Source organism: Chlorocebus sabaeus, chromosome 3, assembly GCF_047675955.1.
Source record: "Chlorocebus sabaeus isolate Y175 chromosome 3, mChlSab1.0.hap1, whole genome shotgun sequence".
NCBI lineage: Eukaryota > Metazoa > Chordata > Mammalia > Primates > Cercopithecidae > Chlorocebus > Chlorocebus sabaeus.
Genome location: NC_132906.1, coordinates 48,876,323 through 48,894,721, shown reverse-complemented (window position 1 = coordinate 48,894,721; position 18,399 = coordinate 48,876,323). Strand labels below are relative to the sequence as shown.

Genomic DNA, 18,399 nt, shown 5'->3' with positions numbered 1-18,399 from the left:
GAAGATGAACAGGCATGGGGGAAGATGCAGGTAGGATGAGGGGTATATTTCTGGTGACCCAAGAACAGGTACATTCTTGGAGGCGGGAAGGTGCGGTAATGTAGTTAAATGGGAAGACTAGTTGCTAATCGGGAAGAAATGAAAATTGAAACTGAAGTAGTAGTCATTCTTTTCCTGTTTTTATAGACAAGAAAATCAACTAACTCTCTGACTCCACATAGTTTCCTAAAACTTACCACTAGAAACTTCAGTCGTATCAAAGTCAACTTGCTAGATAATTAAACAGGACTAGACATTTGAGTTTTTAATTCTCGTGAATGGAAACCATTTGCTTCCTGATAACAACAGCAGAAATTCTACTTAGTCATTTGACTGGCTTGGCAAAGGTTCACACAGTCAAATGTGCTGATGGATGGATAGGCAGGCATTGAGTTCTTATTGAAAAATGGTCTTCTGTGATCAGGACAAGGATGGGATATGCAGGGCATGACAACATCTGTTAGAACTTAAATCGTATACATAAATCCATCATCTCTGTCTCAACGGCACTTGTTTCAGGTAGCAGCCTAAAGTCCATGATGTGCTGCCAATTGTAATTGAAGGTAACTGTTGAAGTGGAAACTAAAAATGGTGTGAAAATAAGATAAAAAGATAAAGACATGTACTTAGTTTCTTTGATATGTTATTTCTTTCCTAAACATTCTCTGAATTTTTCTTTTTTTTTTGCTACACTCCCCCATAATTGTTATTAATGCATATTGAAAAATAGCATGTCACCATGCTGATTGCGCTATTTTTAAACCTGGTTTAATTTTAGAAGCAACAAATTGTAAGGTTAGAAATCAAGATGTCAAAAGTTCAGAAATGCATGTATTAAAAATTAGAAGAATTTCTTATATTAAATAACATGTTAATCTTTTAAGTTTAGGAAAGATATTGGTTAACGGTGCCTTATTTTCCTTTTAAAGCAATTCTGTTCTTTTTCTGGAGCAAGAAACCAGTCACAGAGAGGTAAACTATCTTCCTGGACCAGTGGAGATGACATTGATTCACATCCATTTCAAAGGAGATGGGACTCTCTAATATAGCCATTTCTTTCACCTCTTCTACAATCCTCACATTATAATAAATAATAACTCATTGGAGACTAAAGGTCCAATTATAGTTTAAAATAGGAGTCTAAATATTCTATTTACTTAGAAAATATATAATCTGACCCAAACTATAAGTAAAGTAAATATGCACCAATTTGAGTTAAACGTGTAAATATCTGATCTTTCTTTTCTCTGTTCTCATTTGTCATTTGTGTATTTTAATCTGACACCACATTTTTCTTTTAATTCATATCTTCAGTTTTCTTACTGAAACGGGCATTAAAGTATGTAAAAACTATTGTAATATTCTTTAAGCAGTATACCTGTTAGGTTTTGAAGGGAAGGCGAGGGTTAAAGAAAGACACACACACAGAAAGAGGGGGGCTTAACAGCAAATACAAGCTTTATGTCCAGCATAAAACCTACGGAAGTGGGGGACCAGCCTAATGCCAGGGCCCACCAGTGCATACAAGCTAGGGGTACTTATAGGTATGGATGGGAGGGGTCTGGGCAATATGGTTTACTGCCTGGCAGGATATTGATAAGGTGTTCCCATGATGAAGCAGTTCTGGCTCTTGTTCCGGTGCGATGTCATCATGGTGTTCCTTGGACCTTTGTCCAGCAAGATATAATAGGGATGCTTCTCTATTTGGGCCTTTGTCTGCCTTGTAGTCAGGTGGTTAGGCAGGATGTTTCTCATGGCCCGAACCCCCGTGCAATGTTTCACTTTGACCAAGGTCTGCAAAACAGTGAGGAGCTTACAAAATGATGCAGTTTGTACTAATACCTTTTTTTTGATTTTAGATCTATTAAGTTTGGATAATTCATATGTAAAAAAAAAAAAAAACACTGAAGAACGATTTTATTTACACCCTTTACAATTTTAAGGATGTATGTTATATATGAAAGACATCTTAAAGTTTTGCATTTTTGTTTTGATTTTAAATATTCATCTTCAATGTGTTTTGTTTCTAGTAGCAAGACGGTATCAGAAATACTTTGAAATAATCCCTTTACTGAAGAGCTAAGTGACTGCATCTGTCTCCTGTTTCTTTGTGTGTGCAGAAAGTGAAAATGCTCATTCATAATACGAAAATGTAAGTCTGGTAGGCACCAAGGTTTTAATATTTAATTTTCTACATTATAAAGCAGACTCTTCTCTGCCTTCCCATAAATGCAGAAATGGATAAGATTAATTAAACATTAAACCATTATTCTTCCTAAAAGAAAAGTCTATTGCTATCATGTTTGATATACTCTCTTTCCAAGGTGATCTTTCCCAAGTCTAACTCTCACGCTTTTTAAAAATTTTAAAATAATTAATAATAAGGAATATGGTCTTTTTAACTCTCATTTTTCACTTTAATTTTTTTCTCTGCTTTTATTGCAAAAGGCTTTAGTAGGAATTGTGAATTTATTCCAGAATAGATAATTTATTTGATATTATCAGACCTGGTAGTTATTCACTTATTTTTGTAGTAGTGTCTTGTAGTGTCTGCAAAGATAGAAAAACAAATTTCGTTGCTGGCTCCTTTAGCTATAGAGAGAATATACACATATAAAATCTCTCTATGTAGAATATATGATTACCTCTAGCTAAAATACATACATATACATATATACATATATGTTTCTAGAGAAGAGTATATGATTGTGCCCTTAGCAGCCAAGCTTGCTAGGGTTCATGGTTATATTATTTTAACCAGTGACTCATTCTTATAGACTAATAAATTCACATGGTACAAAAAGGCCCAACAATCCTGGACTCAAAATATGGAGTTGAAATAAAGCCAGATTATTAGTTTGAAACACACACACACACACACACACACACACTTTATGCGTATGTCCATCATGCATTATTACTAACATGTATAAACATAACTCATAATTGCTTACACTTTTTAAACCATAGGCATAATTACCATGAATATAATTATAGCAATTGCCAGATTCTGTTCATCACAAAGAGTTGGTATTGTTTTGTTTTGTTTTTCCCTTCTTTCTCTCTCCTTCTTTTATTAGGCAAGGTCATTAGCTATTCTGTCAGATGATATACCTTCTGTACTTTACAATGATATGGAAGAAAACTCACAGACATATTCAGCATAAAATATAAATATAACAATAATGCTGATAAATAGTAATATTACAACAAATTGTTCTCAGAGGATTGACTTCTGTCCCAAGGTGGTGGTAAGTTAAAAAAAAAAAAAAAATTAAAAAACAGTTTCCAGTAGGCAGGTGATTATCACCAGGCAGGAGAATATGTCTGCCTTTGGGGAGTGACAAAATAATTAAATAGACCCAGCTCAAAGGGGATACCTCTGCTATCCCCTTTCTGACCATTTTTGAGAATAGATGGGTTTTAGTAAATCATTAAACTCATGTACCACTGAAAATTATCTGAATAGGATTATAGACTTGCTGCTCCATCCTCTCCCAGGAGGCACCCCATCTTGAAACACAACAGTGGAAGCTCAACATCTTCTAGAGGAATTCAATCAATGGAAATAGATGTAACACCATCGTTTATCCAGAAGCCTCAGTGGTAACAGAGGCTCTACTTCCTACCTTCCACACTTTAACCAAAGCAAAAGTTTACAATAAATAGCACAAATGGTGGGTGAAATGACAGAGGGAGAGAGCAGAAGGGTGATAATAACCCCACTGAGTGATATGAATTAAATTAAATAAGACTTAAAGAAGGTCTTTGTGGTACCCAACTGCCATAACGTTGATTAACCCTGCTGTGTTTCAGCACCAGGTCATGCAAACCCTTTGACACCATTTCTTTGAGATGTCAGTCACATTTCAATAACTTTTCAGCATGGGCTTGTAAGTCTTGTCTCTTCATTGACTTTGAATGGGGCAAGATGCTTATGAATGCAGCCTAAAGTGTCACTCAGAGATACTTGAATTGCATTATCTTTGATTGGCATGTCTGGGGGTTGTGGAAAAATTTCAGCATGTCCAAATGTGCTTCTCTAAGCACTGTCTTTACATGAGCATTTTCTCCAGGAGAATCGGCTCATGCCCTTATGATGATGACCTATTATTGCAGTGTTCACTCTCACTGTAGGTGAGGTACATGGTAGGTTCATGGGAGTTGGGAACTCAGACTGCGTTTGCAATTCTGATTCCCATAAGCCTTTGGGGCTACAATTTAATTAATGTATCACATTACCTGCCACCTGCAGAGCTTATCTAACAAGCTAATTACTTTGATGAGAATACCTCTGTATATCCTCCAAAATGGCAAAATCAAGTAGTACCAACGAGATCCCAAAACATCTAGTTCATCTGCAAAGAAAAATAATAGAAGAATTCCATTTATTAACAAAATGACAGACATATAAACACCAGATTTGCAAATTAACTTTATGGACAAAAAAGTGTTCCCGTCTCCAATACTGACTCCCTTGCAACAGGTGACATGAGTTGCCGGTATCCACACTAGTGCAATTAGAAAAGGTATGGCTTGATATGAAGAAAGAAAAAAAAAATTGTTTGTGTGTGTGTGTGTGTGTGTGTGTGTATATATATATATATAATCAGATACAAAACGTCTTGAAATGAATAGGAGAGCTGACTTAAGGCCAGAGTAACTTGGCATGCTCCAAAATGCCCCCAAAAAGTATACACACACATGCACACACACTAGCACCCTGCAGAGTGCTGGGTTAGCAGGGAAAGAATCACTACCAAGCTCCACCAAGCTCCTTCGTCTCATAGAGATGAATACTTAGGCTGGACACAGCAAGACCAGTCACAACAGGAAAACCACTCCATGAGCAGATCCCCATCCCTGCAATGTAATTAGAGGTTAAACGACAGAGGTGTCTGGACCGCTATGTACAGATAAAATTTCAGGTTCACAAAGTGGATGAGGATGGGTTGGATGAGGATGGCTTCACAGAACACCCAGTCCACCTGTTTTTCCATTGAGTTCATCGGGTTAGCTGAGTCAGCCTCTTAGAGAAGAAAACATGCCTCCAGGGCTGTTTGAATTTGTCTCTCTTCATTTATGGACCAAATTATATTAATTTACTATTAATCTTTGTAAGGAAAATCTTTGTATAATGCGAAAATACCTCTGGGACCATCATGGGGCAACCATAATTTATATATTATGATTTGCTTACTTCCATTGTTTCCCACCTAACACATAGCAAAGATCAATTGACTTAAGGGAATAGAAATCTTGATTGCCATGAAAATGAAATATTATAGTCTAAAATAGCTGGAAGACACTAAGGATATTTGGAAAGTGCCAACGTCAGATTTTAACTATTTTAAAATTTTGCCTAGAGTCATCCCTATTTATTTTATTTTATTTTATTTTATTTTATTTTATTTTATTTTAAGATGGAATCTCACTCTGTTGCCAGGCTGGAGTGCAGTGGCGCGATCTCCACTCACCACAACCTCTGACTCCCTGGTCCAAGTGATTCTCCTGCCTCAGCCTCCCGAGTAGCCGGGATTACAGGCATGTGCCACCACACCCAGCTAATTTTTTTGTGTTTTTAGTAGAGATGGGGTTTCACCATGTTGGCCAGGCTGGTCTCAAACTCCTGACTTCATGATCCACCCGCCTTGGACTCCCTAAGTGCTGGGCTTACAGGTGTGAGCCACCGTGCCCAGCTCCTATTTCTTTTCAAAATAAGGAGGAAACTTGTCTATTCTTTTCTTGGCTGAACTTGCCTCCCTGCTGCCAGGGTACAGGAACATAAATGCCTTAATTAATAATGAGTCCATGTATAATGTGTTAAACAGACCTTTGTGAAGTATTCTTGCTATCTAACCACAATGTAATGCTTTGCTTTCATATTTAAACAACTGATCTACAAATTCAATCTTTAAAAAAACCATAGGTTTTTAAATTGATATTTTGGCTACTCTGATCTGGTGAGGGCTTATTTTAAAGAGATAAAGTTTCACTCTATTTACGAGAATACTGAAATTTATGAAAAAACAGTGCTATGGGTTGATTAAGATAGTTAAATTAAAATGAAATAGCTTCTGCATAGTAATCAGCCTACCACAGTGTAAGGTCTGAAAGCCCATATGGTCTCAATTTGAATTATGACCACTACTTACTAAATATATGATGTTACTTGTTTATTTTTAACCTTTTTCACCTTCAATATCTCATCAGAAAAATGGGGTTACTGATAGACTGCTAGGAATATTAAATGAGTTAGCACAAGTAATACAATTAAAACAGTGAAGGATACATATATATACACACACACACCCCCACACACACATATATACAAATATAAATATATATATACATATATACACACACACACATTTTTTAACTTAATTATATTGGCCAAAGGTAGGAAAATGCAAGACGCTGTGACAATGTTAAAGACAAATTAATACAAAATGAGTAAGAATATGGGAAAGAAGTACATTGGAATATGTGAGAGGTGGTGATGGAGAACTTATTCTACTTTTTCTTGAGTTCAAAACTAAGAAATAAATTTCAGTTGCAGCTTAGACTGGATGCTGGTGATATTTATTGATAACAGAGATTAGTGACATAAATTCCAAAATCCCTAGTTCTTAGTCACCTCTCTTTTTGCATGTACACCATGTTCACAATTATGTTGTGATTTTCTGTAGCTTAATATTTCTGTAACAAGGGGAACAGAAGAGATTCTTCTCTCCTGCTGTATTTTTATTTCCTCCTATCCAAGGCCAAATAAAGTCACAGAGTTCTTGATTTAAGCCATGCCCTACACACCCATACACAGAGTGGATCTGGGGGATTTGTTTCTTAATAACATTTATTATCTTTTCACTGGCAACAGTAATACACATGATGTGTGATCAGGCTGCCATGTCACAACAGAGATACAACATATGACAACACAGGTCAAAATTCACATCCTTCTGAGGTCTTAAGAAGGAAAAATGGGTGAACATTTTATGAGTGTCTTCTCTGTGTCAGACAGAAACACTTTACATCTATTATTGCATGAAATTCTCATACATCTCTGAACATTCCCAATTTTATATGCAAGGAAAGTGAGGCTCAAAGACTTGCCCGAAGTCAGAAGTTTCATGAGTTGAAGAACCAGACTTTTTCTCTCTGCACTGACTCCAAGCCCAACATCTTCCTATGCCTTGTGCACAACCTGCGTTCTAGTACCAGACTTGTCACAGGCTATGATAACTTAAAAAGTCACTCTCCTAATGAGTTAATTTAGAAAGGTTTTTGAGAATCTACTCTAGACAGCAGTAACCATGGGTAAGTGTTAGGGGGAGATGTAAAATCAAAGACAATCCAAAATCTCCTTCTGTTCTCACTCCTGATTCATTGTATATTTCAAAACAAGAAATGCTTTGTTTTCCTGTCTCCTCTTCCTCCAAAACTTTGGTCAAGACAAGTGAGAATTGAATTATTGTCTTGTGAGGTCAATGATCTACATCAACAATGCCACAAGAAGAAGGCAGGATGATATGCTAATAGGTGTTAGGTTATGAAATTTAATAAAGAATAATGTTGCTTGAAAAGTGCTTTGAGTCTATCATAAATTATTACTGGGCAGCCAACAATATATTTATTGTTTTATAGCAAGGAACTGATTAAGCAGCCGCAAAAGACCTTCTACCTTGTTACAAAATTCATTTTTAGCATGCATTTTTACTCCACAAGATTGTAAGATGCTTGAGGAAAGAGAACAGTTATTTCTTTTCTTTTATTTTTTATTACACATATAATATTCCTGCATACATATTGGGTATTCACTAAGTGTATATTAAATTCTTCAAATAAATATATATGCCTACTACATACTACATTCATGACAGTCTCACTAAGAATTTTTCCAGTTGAGCATAGCATTTTCATCTTTTTATTTACTTTTTGTGAATAGCAAAGACCTGAGTGATCATGCTTAAAACTCAGTTTGGTCTTTCTTATCCCCAGTTGATAGCAATATAGCATGCTACCTATGATGCTCCTTTGACAATGTTTAGTAGTTAAAGAGTGCATGCATTTTACTTTTTTGAAACCATGGATTCCTTATGATTTATTATTTTAAAACAAACAAAAATTTATGATTCAAAATAATTGTATAAATTACAGCTAATGATTCATATTCAATCATGGCTAGGCATAATAGCAAGCATTTTTGTTATTTTTTCTTTAACTCTTCAGATGAAGCATATTTTGTGAATGAAGATACTGTTTGGGATGATTCTTTAGTACTGAGTCTCTCGTCTCACTAATCTGAAATAATTTATATATTAATGTATAATATACATGCAAATAACAGATTTTCTATAATCTGCTGTGACAAGGTGTTTTACAAAGGGAAAATACAGAAACTAACATTTTTTCATTATTTCTTGGAAACTTTTAATTTCTTTTTAATATTCAGAACCAATTTGTTCTTTAATATTTTATATCTTGTTTAGATTAAATAAGAATGAAATGGCAAAATTATGAATGTTTAATTGTAGGTACAAATGAAATAGCAAATTCATTTTAGTTTTAGGCACAAATTCTCTTCTAATCCTACTTTCATTGTTTAATAATGAAACTAATCAATAATGATTATTATAACATTACTATAGTAAGACACATATCTAAGTAAGCAAATCAAAAGAAGGCTTTAGCTAGTGTTTAAAATGAAGGAGATAAAAACATAAGCAACAGAAGCTTTTCTTTCCAATCAGGTGTTTGTTTATAAAGGAGGGAGAGTATCTTTCTTTGCCTTAATCTTGTGCATAGAGTTGTCGTGCTGGAGCACGACCACGTCTTGATTCTCACTAACTGGAGGTAGGCCAGTGCAGGAAAGGAAGGAGCTCTAGGTGTTTACATCTCTCAGCATTTCTTATAGAAAATATGCTGCCATATAAGTAAACTTGAAAGCAGCAAACCTTGACAATCTTTATTTATTTGATTTCTCCCCCTGGAAACTTACCTTTTGTGAATCAGTTAATAACATAAAGATGGGTAGAAAAAGAGTCTTTGCTATAACATGCCTAGAAAGGTTAGTAGATTTTTGTTTTTCCATGTTTTAAGGGAAAAATCGAGCAAATTTAAAAATGATTATGTTAACTTAACAATTAAGGAATGAAGGAATGAATGCCTAAAACAAACAGGAAATCTTCACATTAATTTTGATTAGCTCTATAGTGTGACTATTTTCAATGTTTGTGTCACTAACAAAAATAATGATAGAATTGTTTCTCCAAAAAATAAAATAAAATCAATACCGTGGTAAAGTAATCTACTAATTTAAAGCAATGTTATTTGTCTGATTTCCCTGGAAAACTGTTTGGTATGATAAAGTTACATTGAGGCTTTGAGCTAAAAAGGATTATTTGCTTTTTTTTTTTTTTTTTTTTTTTTTGCGACATAGTCTTGCTCTGTCACCAGGCTGGAGTACGGTGGCGTGATCTCAGCTCCCTGCAACCTCCGCCTCCTGAGTTCAAGCGATTCCCCTGCCTCAGCATCCCAAGTAGCTGGGATTACAGGCACGCATCACTACACCCGGCTAGTTTGTTGTATTTTAGTAGAGATGGGGTTTTACCATATTGGCCAAGATGGTCTCCATCTCCTGACCTCGTCATCTGCCCACCTCGGCCTCCCAAAGTGCTGGGATTACAGGCATGAGCCACCGCGCCCGGCTGGATTATTTGCTTTTTATATGTTAGTTCACACTGAGCTTCAACTTTCTCATCTGTAAAATGAAGATAATGCATGCTTCATGAGGTTTTTGAACTAGAAAATGTGTATAACATGCCAAAAAAGAGCATGTTACATTCTTTTTAAACGATGGATTCCTTATTATTTGGTATTTAAAAACTAAAAGTTATGATTCAAAATAACTTTGTAAAATTACAATGTGTAATTACACATTGTAGTCATGTAAATTACAATGAAAGATTTATATTTAATAATGGCTAGGCATAGGCATTCAAAAGATATTGTTCCCTTTCTGGGGTGTCTCTACCATGTAAGGAGAATGCTTAGAACTTACAATTAAGCGCCGTATTTTATTTGTGTAGAAACTAATTTCCTTTATTTTAGTTGGAATTGTCACATCTGTAATTCAGTTATTCATAAATAATGAAAGAAGAACAAAGAAAACATCGCAATCTGGATCTATTAACAGGACTTGGGGAAAGGACTAGTCAATATATTTAACTTGGCCACTTTAAAATAGGTATGTGTACAGCTTTAAAACAATGTGTTTAGAGTGTAGTCATCATAATCAAGGATGCCATTTTAAAAAACAACAAAACAAACAAAAATCTAGAGCTAGCTGAAGAAATGGAGGCACAGGATAGTTACATGACTTCTATATGATTATATACACTTAATTAATAACAAAACTCAGAGAGTGCCCAATCTTTTTTTACTACGAAATGCAGACCACTTTCTAAACTTTAAAACAGAAAGATTTTTCTTACAGACATAGCCATTGTCATATGATTTTTGCGTCAAGAAAATTCTGTTCATTGCTTTTATAGAAGTACTATTTCTAGCCAGAAATTCTGAAAGGGCATACCTTTAAGCAGCCCTCTCTTGAGATTCCTGATAATATGTAAAAAAGATGAATAAGTATGATACAAAGTAATGTGGAAAGGGCAAGGACAAACACTAATTATTCTCTATGATGGGAGGAAAAATAGCCAAAGATACCACAACAAAGACATTAAAAGTTAACATTGCTCCAGGCAGCAATATGTTGTAATTCTCTGGCAGAACACAGAGCAGATTTCCCCAATCCCAGCACAGTAATTCACAAGGCCTGCAGGTTCAACACATTTTAAAATGATAGCTCATACTCACTGTTTGCTTGTGGGGCAAATAGTTGGATCTTCTAGGAACAAGGATAGGAGCTTTAGTGTCCCAGATGACACTGATGGCCAAAATAAATCATATTTGCAAAATTTATAATGCATATCAACTCTTACAATTCCAAAATTTTTTAAAGTAAATATTTATATCAAGAAACATTCAGAAAAATATGAAGATTATCTTACTAGCTCTTTGTGTATATGTCTGTCCCGCTTCTCTATGCTGAGTCATTTGAGTGACTAACTTTGTCATTAATTTGTGTCTTCAGAATCTAGTATATGGTAGGAAATTAGTAGTTGTTAAACAGATTAATAAGTAGATACAATATGTTAACAACGGAATGTTTCTTCTCAATAGAATAATGTTTTTAGTTCCCCCCCGCCTCTGTGGTGGCCCAAGTGATTTCCTCAAAGCAAGATATTTTTCTGATGTTTAAAAACATATACTGGCTCCTTATTGCAAAATCAACATGTTTTGCATCATGATATATGAGAAAATAATTTAAAAATGGTGCATAAATGAGAAAGAGTGTATCAAATAAATTATCAATTTATTTCAGCAAGTATTTAAAGAGGACCTAATATTCGACATTGCAGATTCAAATATTAATAAAACCTACTTTTTGTCATATTGGATGAAGTATTTCTGTGACTAAACAACTGATAGAATGTGACTGAAGTATGAGTAAAGTGTATGTAAGCAATGATAAGAAAGCAATTGATTTGTTGTGAAGAGGAAGAGTTAGGGGTAATTATAGAAAATGTAGTACTTTAAACTGGATCTATAAAATTGGGTAGCACAAAAAGGAGAAAAAAAGAAGCAAAGGAGCAAGAGCTGGGTACGTAAAGCAAAGTTGTTGGTGGCAGAAAAGGGAATTACACACTGATTTCTAACCCCTAATTCCAGGGGCTGGCCATGAGGACTAGTGAAGATTCACATTCATCATAATGATCAGTACCGGCATCCGCAGACGTGGCCTGCACACATAGAACATTTGATTATAAATTACATGTAGACCCAGAGAAGAACAATAATGCAGATCTAAATGACTTTTCTGGGTGTATCAGCCTTTTTCAGGATATCAATACAGATCCTTATTATTATTATTATTTTTTAATGCATGAGCATTGTGTGCAGCAGAATTTAAAAGGCTTGTTTTTAATTCACACACTATGAACATATGTAGGCTTGGGAAACAACAGAAAGTCTTAAACTCTTGAGAAATTTCATATATTTTCTGTTAGGGACAGTAAGAGATGATTAAAGAAATGGTATATTAAGTTATAAAATTAGTGTAAAACAATTATCTTTGTTTTCTTCATATTTTTATGTATTTTCTGTAAAAAATCAATTATGGAAAATTTGATAATGTTAAACAAAAGCCACTAAGTGCTTAAAACCCAGAAACCCAGTGTTACCAGCCTAGCCTATTCATAACCACCTGGCCCAGAATTTTTCTAACCATTCTTGCACAATTCTTTAAAGCCCTAAGGACGTCTGTCTGACTCACCCCACCATAGCATCTCCTAGTTGTTTAATAACCACAACAAATAAGTGCTTAAGCAATTCTAAAATATGTGGGTTCCATTTCTCAGGGTAGATTACATCATCCGGCCAATCAATACCTATGTCTAAGGGCTACTCCTGAATCCCGAAAATAAAACATAAAACAAATTTATGTCATTTTCCTGTGTAAGTCACTCATACTTCCTGACTGAACAGCTTTTCCGTCTCTACTTGGCTCTAAATTTTTTTTCATGACACTTGTCTGTGCTAATTTATTACTGAGTAGCAAATTCTACACTTATTTGCCCTATATTAGACAATGTCTAAGAAATCTGTTTGAAAGTTATTTTTAATAGTTATATTTAATTTTAAAAAGAAAGTAAAATTGAAATGAAAATAAATAATCTCAGCTTACTTCCTTTTTTTTTTTTTTTTTTTGAGATGGAGTCTCGTCGCTCTGTCATCTAGGCTGGAGTGCAGTGTCATGATCTTGGCTCACTGCAACCTCTGCCTCCCAGGTTCACGCCATTCTCCTGCCTCAGCCTCCCAAGTAGCTGGGACTACAGGCACCTGCCACCATGCCCAGCTGATTTTGTTTTTGTATTTTTAGTAGAGACGGGGTTTCACCGTGTTAGCCAGGATGGTCTCGATCTTCTGACCTCGTGATCTGCCCGCCTCGGCCTCCGAAAGTGCTGGGATTACAGGCGTGAGCCACCGCGCCCGGCTTCAGCTTACTTACTAATGCAGTGGTAGTTTTCATGATGAAGAGGAGGGGGATGTGTTGATCCGAACAGTTATAATCTCTCATAGATGACTGCTTATAGAAAAGACATATATCATATATTTAAATCTCCGTTAAGATCTAAACACACCTGATTAAATAATGTTGGCAATAAACAATATCTTCAACAACAATAAAATCAAGAAACAAACCCCAAAAGAAAAAACCTTCTAAACATTGTAAGGCTTTAGGCCCATAATAGATTTTAGGATGGAAATCTTTTATTTCCCATCCATTGTGGCCTGGCTGAAAGGACATTCTGTTTCTTACTTGATATATTCTAAACATGATCTTACACAGTTTGCACTTTAATTCACTGTTATAAACCACCTGCTACTGCAAAGAAGTTGTTTTAAATCTCAAGCAAAACTAAATTAATACTCATATGATGCATGCCAGGTTGTATAGCTTTTTTCTGACCAAATAAACTAATTTAAATGAGTTACTTGTTCTACATTTGGATGCTGACCCTGGTAAATTGTGGTGACATCCAGAAAATTACTTGTTAGGAAAAGGTATTTAGGATAAATAGGTTGTAGTGTGAAGGTGCTGCGGTGTCATAGATATAGATATTTAGAATCTTGATTAAATTTTTATCTTGAGTTCAGGCCAATCTTTCATTGAATACTATCATACTTTCTGGCTCCTTGCTTTGCAAAAAACTATGACCACTTGGAAAATTAATTTAAAGGTGTATGTGTATGTTTTACCTTGCTTGTCTTGCAGGAAGTCACGTTTATAATAGATCTTCCATAGGCAAAGGAGAAATTCTGGGAGCTTACTTTAATGAAGCACAGATAAACAAACAAAATCCATTATGCCATATGGGAATTATGCCATACGATTGAATTTATTACCAAATAAAACTGTTGGCTTATGCATTTCACAGTTTTTACTATACACGTCCACTGTTTTAGAGGTTTTCTGTAGGGTTACTTGCCCAGGCTGCTACCAAAAAAGTATCCCAAAACAAAAACAAACAAAATACAATTTATTCTTACTGCAGAAAGTATAAGAAAATGAAATCAAACTAGAACAGTGAATAAAAGTATTCACTAATTGTATCCCAGTCCTGCTAATAGTACCAAGAAGCTAGGACATTTATTCTAATGAAGATAACGTTCTCTCTGTTGGGTTTGGATGAGTGTATCCTTGTCTCAAGTATCCGCAGCAGAATTTTCTGCAGCATGCAACATTTGTTCCTAAAAAGAAATTAGATATTTTCTTACCTTGAAGTGACTTAACACTGTGCACATGAACTCATAACTGTAAGTTAGATTGCTAAATTTTACTGAGTTCAGACAAACTCAGTGTTGAAACTTTAAAATCATTTTTTATTTATGGAGTGGTGTTATACTATTTTGAAAATTTTATAAAATTTTCCCCTTATTATTTAGTCAACTTGCCCACATTTCTCATGGAAATTATGCTAACATGTCCTTTTGGGGAGGCAGTCACTGAGTAGTTCCTGTATTTTGTGTGGGATATCTTCAAATCCTCAAATTAGTTATATTTGAGATATGACATTTTTATAACTCAAAATCCTTTTTATTTTATACCCTTAATTAGGCCACATTAAGGAAAGTGATCTTTAAAAAATCCCATCCATCCATTTATCTGTGAAAGTGGACATTTATATTATTACTTCAGATAAGATTGCTTTCTGTGATTCAGAGCCCCAATGGATTTAACAAGTATAATTTCATAGCATCGGAATATAGACATTATAAATAGCATTTGGTGTAACTTATTCAGGCTACAAATTTATACTTTACTCTCTTTCCTTTCTCACTCTTACTTCTGTGTTTCTCATTTTTCATTAAGCCACTTTCAACATAAAATGTGATGCTCAGTGATGTTTATGTTTAGAACTCATCACAACTGCCTCCCCCAAGAACAAAGCTGGATGTGAACTTCCCTTACTTCCATTTGGATATGCAGTTTGACTTTCTCAATGAAGTTGGCAGAGATCCTTAAGGCTGAAAGGGAATTCTTGAAGAAGGACAATAGTGCTTTTCTTTGGCAGTAGGAAAAGATGCAAGAGAACACAATTAGTTCCCTACTCTCGCCTTCAATGGCTCAATTCAGCTGGGCTGGTTTACCAGCATCTTCAGTGATTGGCATGGAAAGGAATACAGAAAAGTGGATCTACAGAATAGCTCCTCAACAGAAACAACTCACTTATCTATAACCTGTCAAATTTGCCACCAGTTAGTGTCAGTATCATAAATTCTTTACAAATTTGCCAAGACACTTTTTTCCTGTTTTTTTTTTTTTTTTCTTTGATTGGTTCTATTCTAAGAGTATATCCTTAAAGCTCATCTTTCTCCACTCTGTCAGTTTCTTTCTTTTTATTAATGGATAATATAAAAGTTTGATTATATAAAGTCGTGAATAAAATTTAGCCCAGATCCTGTGTAAATGGAAATTCCCTGAGAGACAGCATTAATAATGGGTGGACAATATATGTTTGCCAGAATGGGTTTGACACCTTGATTGCATTTGTAAGGTGTGTTTGTTGTTGCTTTGGGGAAAGTATGTATATTGGGCTCGAAAGAACATGGAATTTTGAATTAACAACTTATCTTCTTCACCTTGAACATAATGATTTTTATAGTATCTTGTGTATATTGAGGGTGGATGGAACAAAGGAGTAATAGGTTTGGTTTTATCAATATTGCAAGCCTTATTTCACTTAGTTGAGCTTAGAATGGGAAAATATTAGTTGCTACTCACCCATGTGTTTTGTAGGTAGCTTGAATAAGCTTCAACAATAAATTTTTTTAATTGAATCAGTAATAATTTATCTTACTCAGGTTCTAAGAGTGAAAATAATTAGTACTTAAGTTAGCAGATATTTCAACTTACTCTCCTAAACATTTTCCTCCTGCTCCTCCCTGACTGGATAAACATTCTGAAGATGTGGGGAAATTCATCAGTTGATTTTCAGCAGTTATATCAAATTTTGTCGGGATCTCCTTTCTAAATCTTATTTCTAAAATAGGATTTCTTAAATAGAAAGATATAAATTGAAGTAATTTATAGGAATGAAGATAATATAATGCTTTCATTGAATTTTCCCTGATTCTGTGTGGCCGTGTTTCCAGCATTCTCTGGTTGATATTGTGATAATGTTAACATATCCAGCTAGCTGTTTGCTTGTACTTTCTCATTCACTCATCTCAAAGTCATATGAGATAGGAGCTGTTAATATTCCCATTTTGTTGACAGAAATCAAAGACATATTGATTTTAAAATATAAGGAAGTCATGTTATATAATCCTTTTTTCAGCTGATGAAATGGGTACTTAGAGGATTTAAGTAACTTAGCCAAGGGCACACAGCTGGTGGCATCTGGATTCAAAACTGGGCAATCTGACTAGTGCCTTTGGTCCTTAGAAGTAAGTCATGCTACCATTCTTTATTTAAGTTGATAAGCAATAAAATTTGAAAGATGATATAGGATATATTATTATTATCCTGATATATAATGAAAAACTGTCAAATATTTTATTTAATTCATTAATTAATAAAGAAACCAATAAGATATTATATTTGGTGCAAAGGAAAATTCAAAATACCACATATTAAAGTCAGATAAGGAATGCCAAAATAAATTTGCAAATGGATAAAAAACTGGCAAAACTGGTCAATATTCAGAGGGGGATAATCGATCAATTGTATTTCAGTGGAGACATTTGTGTTTTTATGAATAGAAATTATTTGCATTAGTAACTATATTAATCACATATTAATCACTGGAAGTGTTCCACTACTGGAAAGTTTACAAGGGTCACTTTGTTCTCGTGGGACACCTTTATTTCAGGAAAAGAAATAGAAAAGCAGCAGCAAAAGAAGGATTTGCATTGAAAAGCGTCCAGAGGCAGAAAGCTCTTTCATCCTTCTGCTCCTGAATGGGTTGCACAGAACATGCATTGTCTTCAACCACCACCAGCATACATGCAAAGCATCCCTATATCAGGAAGCCCAAAGTTGGGTCAAGGTGCAAGGCCTGCTATTCACAAAGGTATGTGACCAGCATTAGCCTTGAAACCCCACCCAGGCTTCACCAAAACCAGATGCAAATTATAAATCCAATTATTATTACTAAACAATACTGACAACCTGATACATCCTACTCCATGACTTATGATTACAGATTATCATTTATCTATAGTTAATGGATTCTATAGCATTGGGAGATTAGCATGTGGTCAATCCAAATTAGTTGAAATTAACCCCTGCCATGTACTATTATTTTTCTCTAGTTTAAATTCTATCTGTACAAAACAAAGCACACAATAAAAAATATTGACAAAGACAATGAGATAACAATGAATAGGAGCTGACACGGATGAGTGTAAGGACACCAAATATATGCAAAACTAAAGCAATTCCTGCATAATGCCAGTTTAACAGATAAAAAGTAAAAAAAAAATATAGGCAATATTCTCCTTTTGTCTTTATCTAGCACCAAATTTTCTGATACAGGGACACATTTCTTATGTACTTTATACATTTATCTCCTCTCATCTTTTACAGATTTTAGTTTATAAAGTTAGACTGCATGGAAAGGACTGTTACATAGAGGACTGTTGCACAGTTCTGGAGTTGATGTAAAACTCTTTATTTGTAAACATCGTTGAAATTTTACTTACATCAGTACTTTGCCTTATAGAGTGTGCAATATGTTGCTGTAAAAGTGTTTAGAAAAAAATGTTTATCTGCTCTGCTTCATTTGTCTCATTCCATTTATTTAAAATTATTTCTGTTACAAAAACTGTAAGAGTACATTGAACTATATAAACTGGCAGATGCCTCATTGAAAGTAAGTGAAAATGTTTTTTTCTACAATTTGAAACTTTGAGCTTTGTCTATTTCATATAGTCTCAGTAGAGATATATAAACCCCAAAGAGGCTAACATTGATTCCTGGGGGAGATTAAAATATTCTTATTCTTTCCATGTATAAAGCACAGATTTACATATATTATATAAACAGATAGACACTTTATCTGTGGTATTAATGGATTTCACAATTAAGAAAAAATGTCTTAAAAGGCTTCTTAGAAGAGACATTTTAAAAAAGGTTGAAAAACAGAGCTCCAGTCCAGGGAATCATAAATTACAATATAATCAATTCATGGTTTTGTCTGCCTTTTTAAAATATAGAATTGACCAGTTGTTATG

General features: G+C 34.5%; 1 protein-coding gene and 1 long non-coding RNA gene across 9 annotated transcripts in view; one reads left to right on the top strand and one right to left on the bottom strand.

Annotated features, from left to right (window-relative positions):
* The window catches only part of PCDH9 (protocadherin 9), a 951,590-nt gene that overhangs the window by 95,902 nt on the left and 837,289 nt on the right, over positions 1–18,399 (top strand). The window contains exon 3 of one of the 8 annotated variants that reach the window (XM_038007714.2): positions 2,070–2,088. The exons of the other annotated variants lie outside the window; for them this stretch is intronic. Within the exon in view, the coding sequence (XP_037863642.1) occupies positions 2,070–2,072 (3 nt within the window). The 3' untranslated portion in view covers positions 2,073–2,088. Of the gene's footprint in view, positions 1–2,069; positions 2,089–18,399 lie in introns of those variants that run through there. 8 annotated transcript variants of the gene reach the window in all.
* LOC140711415 (uncharacterized) lies at positions 1,471–10,996 on the bottom strand. Its single transcript, XR_012092595.1, has 4 exons — positions 10,915–10,996; positions 9,650–9,799; positions 4,332–4,397; positions 1,471–1,833 (listed from the first exon to the last, which is right to left on the bottom strand). It is a non-coding gene; the product is annotated as an uncharacterized lncRNA (long non-coding RNA).